The 10373-nt window shown below is 43.2% G+C and overlaps 1 protein-coding gene across 1 annotated transcript; it reads right to left on the bottom strand.

Annotated features, from left to right (window-relative positions):
- Positions 1-8402: 8402 nt before the first annotated feature.
- LOC143850283 (uncharacterized) lies at positions 8403-8855 on the bottom strand. The gene has a single exon (XM_077359542.1). The coding sequence runs from the start codon at positions 8853-8855 to the stop codon at positions 8403-8405; it is 453 nt and encodes a 150-aa protein (XP_077215657.1).
- Positions 8856-10373: the final 1518 nt, after the last annotated feature.

Below are 10373 nucleotides of genomic sequence, written 5' to 3'. Positions count from 1 at the left end.
AGGTAATTGTTAACTAAGGGGTATTTTAGGAACTATGAAAAATATAGATGGAGCTTTTATCTCATTTGATGTGAGGAATTTATTTTATTTAATTGGAGAATTAAATAACAGGTTTTTATATAATAACAAAATCAAAGTGAAATATAATAAGGGACGAATTTGGGTGGGACCAATGGAATATCAGTCCACCAATCTTTTGGGCTGATTTTGTATTTTAGATTTTGTGATTTAAATAAATATGGATTTTGAATAAAAAAGAGATTGAATAGAATTGGGAAAGTGGAAAACGTTTTGGATTTTTTGCATTGGGTAGGCCCCACAATGCAAAACGCCCAAGCCTGAATACATACACATTTTCTACTTGAAACAACTATAGCTAAAGATAATCAATAATATTCATAACAACCATAATAACATACTGTGGACCCCGATCCAGAGAAAACTGGCGAGGATATGAGATCCACGTCAGTCCTCTGAGATCTCCACTCGTGAAGGAGAGCTCTACCAAAGAACTCTAGAAAGAGTACCCTCACAGCATGAGTGGCGATGTAAAATGAGACACCTCTTGATTCGGGGACTAGCCCTGATTCAGAACGTACCTAAAATAAAGAAGAGTCGTCATCCAAGGAAGTAGGCTCTGGATCTCATACTATACTCTGTTGCAACGGATAACCAGAGATACAAAAGTCCGTGCCTGATGACGAATGGGGAAGGTGTTAGGCGCCCCCAATTCGCCCGAGTGTAAACACCCGGTCTCTTATGCCATTTATTTATTAACTTTGAAGAATTTTGGGCGAAAATCATGTGAAATGGGAACAAATATCCCCGAGAAAACGTTTACCTAAGCATGCATGACCCAGGGATAAAAATAATAAGCACACACAAAATAAGTGAAATAAGTGTCACCTAAGCATAGCTAGGTTATAAGTGTCATGCCTAATTGATGTCTAAGTTCTAGTGGACAAACACATCTATGCTACAACTAAAGGTATAAAGTCTTTACAGGAAAGTAAGAAAACACAACAAAACACACAACATGACTCAACACTACATACGATACGACACGACAAGCCCTAGACTCTAATGTGAAGTTTGACTCGGACCAGGATGGCCATCATGGCTGCTCTACGTATTCCGGCCTCGGAAAGAATCAGAGTCAACGTAGTTCGGTGGCCTATTCTAAACTACGATGCCTAACCATCTAAGACCGTTATCCTAGACTCGATCAACTAGACCCGACTAGTTTTAAAGCTTCTTGTACGATTACTTAGGTTCAAGTGAATTGTGGATTTTAAGACTCCCTATATGCCCTAACTAATGCAAGTTAGCCATCAACTAATGCAGGTGAGCCATACATCCTATGTGCAACTAGGTACGTTGTAAGAAAAATAATAGGTTAACTAAGTGCATCCTAGTCTAGCTATCAGCTCGACTAAGTGTCTCACTGACCATGACTCGAGGCCTCTTAACTCTAGGGATACTCACACACAAAACACACAAAGCATCAACACATCCAGGACAGACTCCTAACTCTAGGCCACCCCAAATATCTAGGACAGACTCCTAACTCTAGGGGAAGATCTTTTCGAAAACAGTTTGCATGATTTGTTTGAGGGAAGTGATATTTACGCCCCTTTTCATCACCAGGGACACCCAGCATTAGTGTATCAATGGCAAAAAGGGGGCTCATGTACTTTATGTCAGAAAAATTCAGAGGCTTTGATTGCACAGTACACTGGCAAATGGGTGTCCCTGGTGATAAAAGGGGCGTAAATATCATTTCCCTTTGTTTGAAGAACTTTTGCATTTTGAAAAAATTTAAATGATTTATTTTTGAAGGTTTGACTGGACTTGGGATAAGGATCCCAAGCTGCCTACGTACCCCGTGGAAGGGGATGAAGCCAATGTAGTTCTGAAATCGACTTTCCTAACTACTCCTAATGACTCAAGACTTTTCAAATATATTTTTTTAGGTTTTCATATGTTTTTTATGTTTTTATTATTTTAAGTTTTCCAATGTTTTTTTTAATTTTTAAAGTGTTTCCACCCTTTTAGCCAAAGGGAACCCATATGTCTACACCCCGTGATCCACAACATGGAAGAGTGTCAGTGCTAAGGGTAGAATCCCTAGAGCTAAAAGAGAACTCCAATCTCAAAACAGACTCATAAAAGAAATGGATAGACTCCTAAACATCTATAAGGGCATGACAGGCTCAGAAGATTTGCAAAGGTTGAACTGAATCCTATACTTTGCAGGGGTTGGACGGAATCCCATGACTTTACGAAAGGCTGGACAGAATCCCAGCTCCTTATGATGATAGGACAGACTCCTGTGTTTCTATGAATGTAGGACAAACTCCTAAGGTAAGACAGACTCCTATGCTAATGGACTAACTCCTAAACTTTATACTCTAAGAGGGGGATGATATCTGGACAAAGCTTGTCTTTTAGAAGAAGGGGAGATAAATAAGGATGCATGTGAGACTGGGCAAGTCTCCTAAAAGAGAGGACAACTATGACCAATGAGACAAAGCTTGTCTCCTATAGGAAGAACAACTAACTCTAATAAGACACTAAATGTCTCCTATGGAGGGCTCCAAGTAACCTTATCATTGCCCTTACAAGGATAAAAAGGGATAGGGTAACTGACAGACTAAGTTAGTCTTTAACTTAGAAGGGGGTTCCTACTTGTGAGACTTAGGCAGTCTCCTAAAGGTGACTCACTAATGATACAATGCTTGTCTCTAAATGATATGATTTTCTACTGAGACATACCTTGTCTTCTAAAGGGTAAGCTTTTCTATGAGACAAAGCATGTCTCCCTAAAGGGGCTCTAGACGACTCTTTCATTGCTCTTGCAATGACAGAGGCTATCTAATGTCTAAGGGTATACATTTCTAAAAGACTGGGCCAGTCTTATAAATAAAGAGGGGAGTGCTACTTGGACCGAGCAAGTCCCCTAAGGATGGGCTTGGGTTAACACCTTCATTGCCCTGGCAATGAAAGGACTATTCATTTCTGAGAGTACCTAAAAGGGTAAGAGGTCTCTACCTAAAGAAGAGGAAAGAAGGCAGAGGGTACTACCATGATGTGTTAAGTCCCCCTAAGGATGGGCTTGGGCTATCGCCTTCATCGCCCTTGTAATGAATAGGGCTTGCTAATGTTCAAGGGTATCTATAAGGCCAAATACTTTCTTCTAAAGAGGAGGAAAGAAGACAGGGGGTACTATCATGATCCGGTATGTCCCTCTAAAGATGGGCTTGGGCTAATGCCTTCATCGCCATTGGAATGAGAAAAACAAACCGACAAACTAAACAAATCTCTAATAGAAAGAAAAAAATGCATTTACAGGGCTATAATTTTTCCAAACATTTGGAACAGTCAGAGAACAGAATGACCCTCTTCTAACTTAAATCAAAGGAATAGAATAACCTTTCATACCATAATAATCATATGGGTATAAGTAATTTAAAATATCAATTTCTGCGTATGACCTTAGTCTAAATTCATTACATATTAATGCAAAACCTCAATCATCGTGAAGCTAAATCATACTAGATAGATTTTAATTTAAGTGACCTGGTATTCATTAGAGCTAGAAATTCTGCTTACACCTTTTTAAGATAAATCATTGGTCAAAGTTTATCATACATAGTTCAAACCCATAAGCTAAAGACTATAAAAATGATGAATCATATATTCACAAAACCATTATGAACTACTTCAAAGCTTATACAACACCTGTTTTTGTAAGAAAAATCTTAATTTCAGCCATGAGAACCCTGTTCCACTGAGCATTATTTAAATAATGAATGTATGCTACATATGTCATTAGAATACAGATACTTATGATAAATAACAAGTAAAATATCACATCTGAAACACACAGCTGAATTCCATCATTGATCACCCCAAATGCCTATCAGAGACTACGTTGATGCAAGCCATTTTAATGTGCACACATGACTTGTAACTTTGGTCACTGCCTTACCTTATCTTCTATCATTTGAAGCTTTCAAAATATCATTATAAGTACCATAAGATTATCTTAAAAAAGTGTAAAATGATCTAATTCCCCCTAACATGATTGATAGACCGAAAATCGGTAACAGGTACGACAGTGACGTAAGAGCTGAGCTGGATGACCCGAGGAGCTAAGTCCTGAGGAATCGAAGTGAGGGAGTTGAGTTCGGCTAGAGTGAAGTGATGGAACTGTGCTCTGCACAGAAGCAAACGAGGTCAGAAGACCAACCCGGGTTTTACTCCGGATAGGCCCTTCAACACTCAAGTCAGTATGAGCAGAAGTGTGGGGCTAGTTCTCAGAGTTTAAGGTGGAGAGAAGGTTTTTCATTACCCTTGGTTTGAACTTTGAACTCCCTTTTATAGAGGGAAACGTGGTGACGTGGGATGACCTGCACGAGGACAGGTGGTGGCCTGCTAGAGGCTGAAGCTCACCGACTTCCAGGACAGGCGTCCAGGACAGGTGGTGACCTGCTAGAGGCTGGAGCTCACCTACTCCCAGGACAGGTGGCGGCCTGCTAGAGGCTGCTGTTTTTACACCCCATCAGTTGCCCCCCAGTTCTCCAAGTTATTGTGGTGATTTGGGGAAGTGTGGTGAGTTACATCCCTGAATGGGCACAATCTGTTCAGGAAATGAGTCCGGAAATCAATCAGTCCGGCTAGAAATGAGTCCGGAAATCCAGTCCGGCTGGAAATGAGTCCGAAAATTCAGTTCGGAAATTAGTCAGTCCGGCTGGAAATGAGTCCGGAAATTGGTCAGTCCGACTGGAAATGAGTCCGGAAATTGGTCAGTCCGGCTGGAAATGAGTCTGGAAATCCAGTCCGGAAATTAGTTAGTCCGGCTGGAAATGAGTCCGAAAATCCAGTCCGGAAATTGGTCAGTCCGGCTGGAAATTAGTCCGAAAATCCAGTCCGAAAATTGGTCAGTACGGCTAGAAATGAGTCCGGAAATCTAGTCCAGAAATTAGTCAGTCCGGTTGGAAATGAGTCTGGAAATCCTGTCCGAAAATTGGTCAGTCCGGCTGGAAATGAGTCCGGAAATCCAGTCCGGAAATTGGTCAGTCCGGCTGGAAATGAGTCCGGAAATCCAGTCCGAAAATTGGTCAGTCCGGCTGGAAATGAGTCCGGATTGGGCCGGACTGGCATTTAACGGAGCCTCATATCCAGTACGGCTTGGGCCGGACTGACTTTTGTCGTTTTGTGAAACGCGTCATATCCAGTCCGGCTTGGGCCGGACTGACTTTCGAGTACGGCTTGGGCCGGACTGATGCACGAGCACTTAACGGATGCCCTTAATTCCTTGGAGATACGCGTGTCTTCACTTACGCCTTCGCCTCGATGCGCGTGTCCGTCATAAATGGGAGACACTGGCACCTAGTAAAACATCCTCGGAATGTGTGCCCTTCATTGAATGCGCACCGCCTTGGGTAAAAGGTTATAAAAAGAGGTTTTTACCTTCTCATTTTTCACTTTCCTCTTTTTACTTCTCCTCCTTTCCTACTCTGCCAGTTCGGTTTGCGAGGTGCTTGGTGGGAGTCATGCGCGGATTTAGGAGCTTTCTACTCTGCCCGGTATTCTTCTCAGCCTTTCTCTCTTTTCTACTACATGTCTCATAGCAGTTCCAGTCCCGAGTCCGGCTCGGAGTCTTCCTCCAGTAGCTCAGAGTCTAGTCCAATTCAGAGTCCAGTAATGGAAAGTCCAATCGTTAGAGTAGAGATTGTAGATAGCGACAACGGAGAGAATCACGACGATGTGATATTGGATCTGAACGTCACTCCACTCCCAACGGGTAGTCTCTGAGCAGAAGGGAGTGTTGGTAGTGACGTCACTGAGGCGTCCACAACATTTCTTCCTGGTCGGGCCGTTGAAGTCGTAGCTAGGGCCCGGATGGAAGCCAACCCTAGGTACAACATGCTGGCTCTTGTCGAGGAGAACTACCTTGATGAGTCCACGATGAAGGATATTAGAGACAAGTACTGTGTGCCCCCCAGATTTAGACTGAGGGCGGCGATAGAGGGAGATAGAGCTTGTAATGAAAGTTTGGATGTCTGTATCTATGATGAGTCGTTGAGGGCCGGACTCAGGTTCCCGTTGCACCCGTTCTTCACCGCGGTGCTTCGATATTACGGACTGGCCCCAGCCCAGGTTGCCCCGAACTCATGGAGGTCACTGACTGGATTTGTGTATCTCGTTCATGGTCGACTGGAGAGGAGCGTGTCTGTGCCGCTATTCCTCACTTGTGCTCACCTGAAGAGGCATAAGGAGGGAGGCTGGATTTATATTAGCCAGCGCTCTGAGTTGAAAATAATCACTGGCATTCCCTCTTCAATACACAAGTGGAAGAATAGGTTCTTCTACGTCGAAGATAGGGAATCCAGCGAGCCCTGGCCGGTTCCTTTGATCTGGAATGTCCCTGATACAACTTCACTGAGTCGCAAACTGCTTCTCGAGGGCGAAGATTTGAGAACGTTCGCCCTAATACGAGAGGAGGTGGAACGGGGAGGCCTTATTCATTGTGCGGACTTTTCAGGGGAAGAAGTTCTGGCCGGGCTCGGTCTTAGTACTGCGACTTCTGCACGTATGTGGCTAGCCTTGTTCTAAACCCTATTTGTTTTTCTTGCCTTTTTGCTTCTGACTGCTCTGTTTATGTTCACTTGCAGAGATGAAACAACAATCGATAGTTGAGAGAATAAGACAAGGGGCTCTTCCAAGGGCTCAGCTGGGGGCTCAACAGGTAGCACAACAGAGCCAAAAAAGAAAAGCCGCCGAGATGGCGACTCCGGCTAATACCCATGACACTACGCTTCCACCGCCTCCCAAAGGCAAAACCAAGGTGAAGCTGGTTGGTGCTTTTGGCCAAGGAACCGGCCCTTCAAAGGCTGGTGGTACGTCCGTTGGAGCTGCAGCCCGTCCTCCCCCGGCGAAGGTAGGAGACAATGTTTTCCGGCCTAACTGGGCCGTTCAAAAAAATGATACCGGCCTTGGTGAGAGCCGAGTAGCTGTTGAGATTCAGAGTAAATGCATCCTGAGCAAAGATAAACAACAGGTTCTCCACGAGTCGTCAGCTACTGCCGAAGAAGTCGTATTCTCTTCGCTTTATCAGGTAAGATGGGCAACGAGTATGCTTATTTTCTGTCCTTCTTTTGCTTTGATTGCTTGTATTAACACTGGCCTGTTGGTGTTTATAGATTGGAGTGTACTTCAATGATCTTCAGGAGAAGAGTAAGAAATTCTCCGATGCATTCACGGAGTCAGAAACAGAGAATGGAAAGCTGGCGATGGAGGCTAAGGAGCTTCAAACAAGCATCACAATAGTGGAGGCGGAGAAGAAGCTGCTTAGGGAGGAGCTGACCCTTCAAAAGCAGAAAGCAGTTGAAGCCCTTAACGCTCAGAGGGAGAGAGCCAAGGAGAGGCACATAGAGGCCATTAAGGAGGCCGTACAAAAGCGGGAGGACGAACTTTTCAGTTTGTCCAGTGAGGCCTACAAGATTGGATACTTTGACTGTCTCGAGCAGGTCAAAGCATCCAACCCGACTGGCCTGAACGTTCCTGAAGCCCCGACGCTCGTTGACGAGGAGCCGGTCACCACCGCTGGCGTAGTGGTTCCGGAAGAGGGGTTACAACGAGATGACAGCCACGAGGCCCCTTGAGTCATGTTATCTGATTCTTTTTGTAATGGTCCTTAGAGACCCAACTTCTGTAGCAGCTTTTTGAGGCTCTCATCTTTTGTAATGGCTTTTTGAGGCCCTACTCTTTTACGAACAGAAATCATACCTTGGTGTGTTACTTGCTCTTTATCTGTCTGCTTCTGAATAGTAACATTGTTTGATCTCTTGCTATGGCAGATATTTGAAGTAAATTAACTGGCGAGTTTCCGAGTTTTGATAAACTAGGTCTCCAAGCACTAGGTTCCAAATAGATAATCAGTACCCAATTTTTACGAACTGGGTTTTTAGATATAAGTACCCAAGCTTTAGTGAACTGGGTTTCCAGATATAAGTACCCAAGTTTTGGTGAACTGGGTTTCCAGATATAAGTACCCAAGTTTTAGTGAACTGGATTTCCAGATATAAGTACCCAAGTTTTGGTGAACTGGGTTTCCAGATGTAAGTACCCAAGTTTTAGTGAACTGGGTTTCCAGATATAAGTACCCAAGTTTTAGTGAACTGGGTTTCAAGATATAAGTACCCAAGTTTTAGTGAACTGGGTTTCCAGATATAAGTACCCAAGTTTTGGTGAACTGGGTTTCCAGACATAAGTACCCAAGTTTTGGTGAACTGGGTTTCCATATGGTGCGCGGAGATTTACAGAAGAGCTACAAAAGAGTAATTGTCATTCATATTTAATATGTACATATTTACAAGTTACTTACATTGGGCGTTCTATTGGTAATATCGGCAGAGGTTCTTTGAGTTCCAGGCGTGGGGTAGCAGATGCTCCTCCAGTGTCTCCAGCTTATAACTTCCTGGGCGAATGACTTCTTTTACTCGATACGGCCCCTCCCAGGTCGGGGAGAGTTTTTCGACTTTCGTTGGTTGGGAGACGGCAGCTTTCCTCAGGACTAGATCTCCTGTACGGAAGTTTCTGGGGCGTATCTTCGAATCGTGGTAGTTGGATACTTTCTGCTTGTAAGTGGCGACTCGGATTCGGGATTCTTCCCTGGCTTCCTCCAATAAGTCGAGGTTCGCACGGAGCCCGTCATCATTGAGCTGTTCATTGAAGCTGGTGACTCTGGGAGACGGGGTGCCCACATCGACGGGTATCACTGCCTCCGTTCCAAAGGACAAGTTGAATGGTGATTCTCCAATTGATGCGTGCGGAGTGGTGCGATACATCCATAGAACGTGATAAAGCTCATCTGCCCATCGGCCAGCTTTATCATTGTAAGCCCAAGGGTCTACTCTCCTATCTTGTTTTGATGATTCTAAACATAATTGATTGTGTTATTGAATACTAATCAATTTGCTTTGAAGTATTGTGTTTAAGATAGGATTGATCATTGAAGAAACCAACACACTACATGGTCATGCTTGGAGATGTCCCATACAAGAGTCAAAGGAGCTAAGTGAAGCTCACCTCATCTCTCAAGCAAGCATACACAAGATGGAAGATCAATTGAAGACCAAGACTAAAGAGAAATTGAAAGCTACATAGGTATCATTGTACATCCCTTCTCTTTAGATTTTTAAGTCAAGGCAAAATGTTTTAAAAACAGTTTTCAAAAAGACTTAAGAACTTAAAATGGATTAGTGAATGGTTATGTGGTGGACCAACATGTTGGGACCCTCATAAACATTCCAAAATAATCATAGGAGTTAAGTTCTAAAAGCCAAAAATTAAACAAGCAATAAAAAGTCAAAAACTGCTGATTTTTAGGCTTCTCGGAACTCCGAGATTTTTCTCGAAGCTCCGAGCTCGGAACTCCGAGAGTTCCCTCGGAACTCCGAGAAATGGTCCAGTAGCTTCTGGCCATTTTCTCGGAACTCCGAGAAATTTTCTCGGAGTTCCGAGAAAATGGTCCAGTAGAAGAATTCCATTTTCTCGCCGTTCTCTCGGAACTCCGAGAATATTTCTCGGAGCTCCAAGAATTTCTCGGAGCTCCGAGAATGGTTCTCGGAACTCCGAGAACCTCGCGACAGCTGAGAATATAGCCGTTGGGATTTGAATTAACTTGTGATTTTTGTTATTACCACCCCCAAACGGTCATATTCTTGCAAGAGACTATATATACTCATGCTAGAGGATTATTTCCTCTCTTTTGATCATTTTTTAGAAACTCCCTTAAGCATTCAAGCAAACTTGCAATCCTTTCAAGCTTAAGATTTTTTCTTCCCAAACTTGCCTTGCACTTGCAAACCTATTGAGTTTGGATTTAGAGCTTTCACTTGCAATCATCATTGAAGAGCAATCAAGGGACTTCAAAGAGCATCAAGCTTTCAAGAAAAAGCTAAGCTATTCAACTTTCATTCCTTGTAAAGGTGTAAGGGCATCCTAGTTTTAATTCCCTAGAGAGCAATCGCTTAGAACTCGGCGAACAAGGAGAGTCATTGTAAAGGTGTAAGGGCATCCTTATTTAATATCCCTTGGAAGTGTAACCGCCTCGGAGCCGGGCATCGTGGAGGTCTTCAATAGTGGAAATCCTTAAGGACAATCTTAAGAAGAGTGGAGTAGGGCTTTGCCCGAACCACTATATATCGGTGTGTCATCTCTTATTCTTGCACTTTCATTATTGCTTTTTGGTTTGGCATTTCATTGTGTCTTTAATTATATTTGCACTAACCATATATTTAATCAAGTGAAGAAAACTTCAATTAGGGTTCATAATTAATTTTCAAAAGGGCAAATTTAGTATT

This window comes from Tasmannia lanceolata, unplaced genomic scaffold, assembly GCF_043159265.1.
Source record: "Tasmannia lanceolata isolate RefF3 unplaced genomic scaffold, GAP_Taslan_0.1 ptg000018l, whole genome shotgun sequence".
Lineage (NCBI taxonomy): Eukaryota > Viridiplantae > Streptophyta > Magnoliopsida > Canellales > Winteraceae > Tasmannia > Tasmannia lanceolata.
Note: the sequence above shows the minus strand (reverse complement) of the source record. Positions and strands in the feature narration are given on the sequence as shown.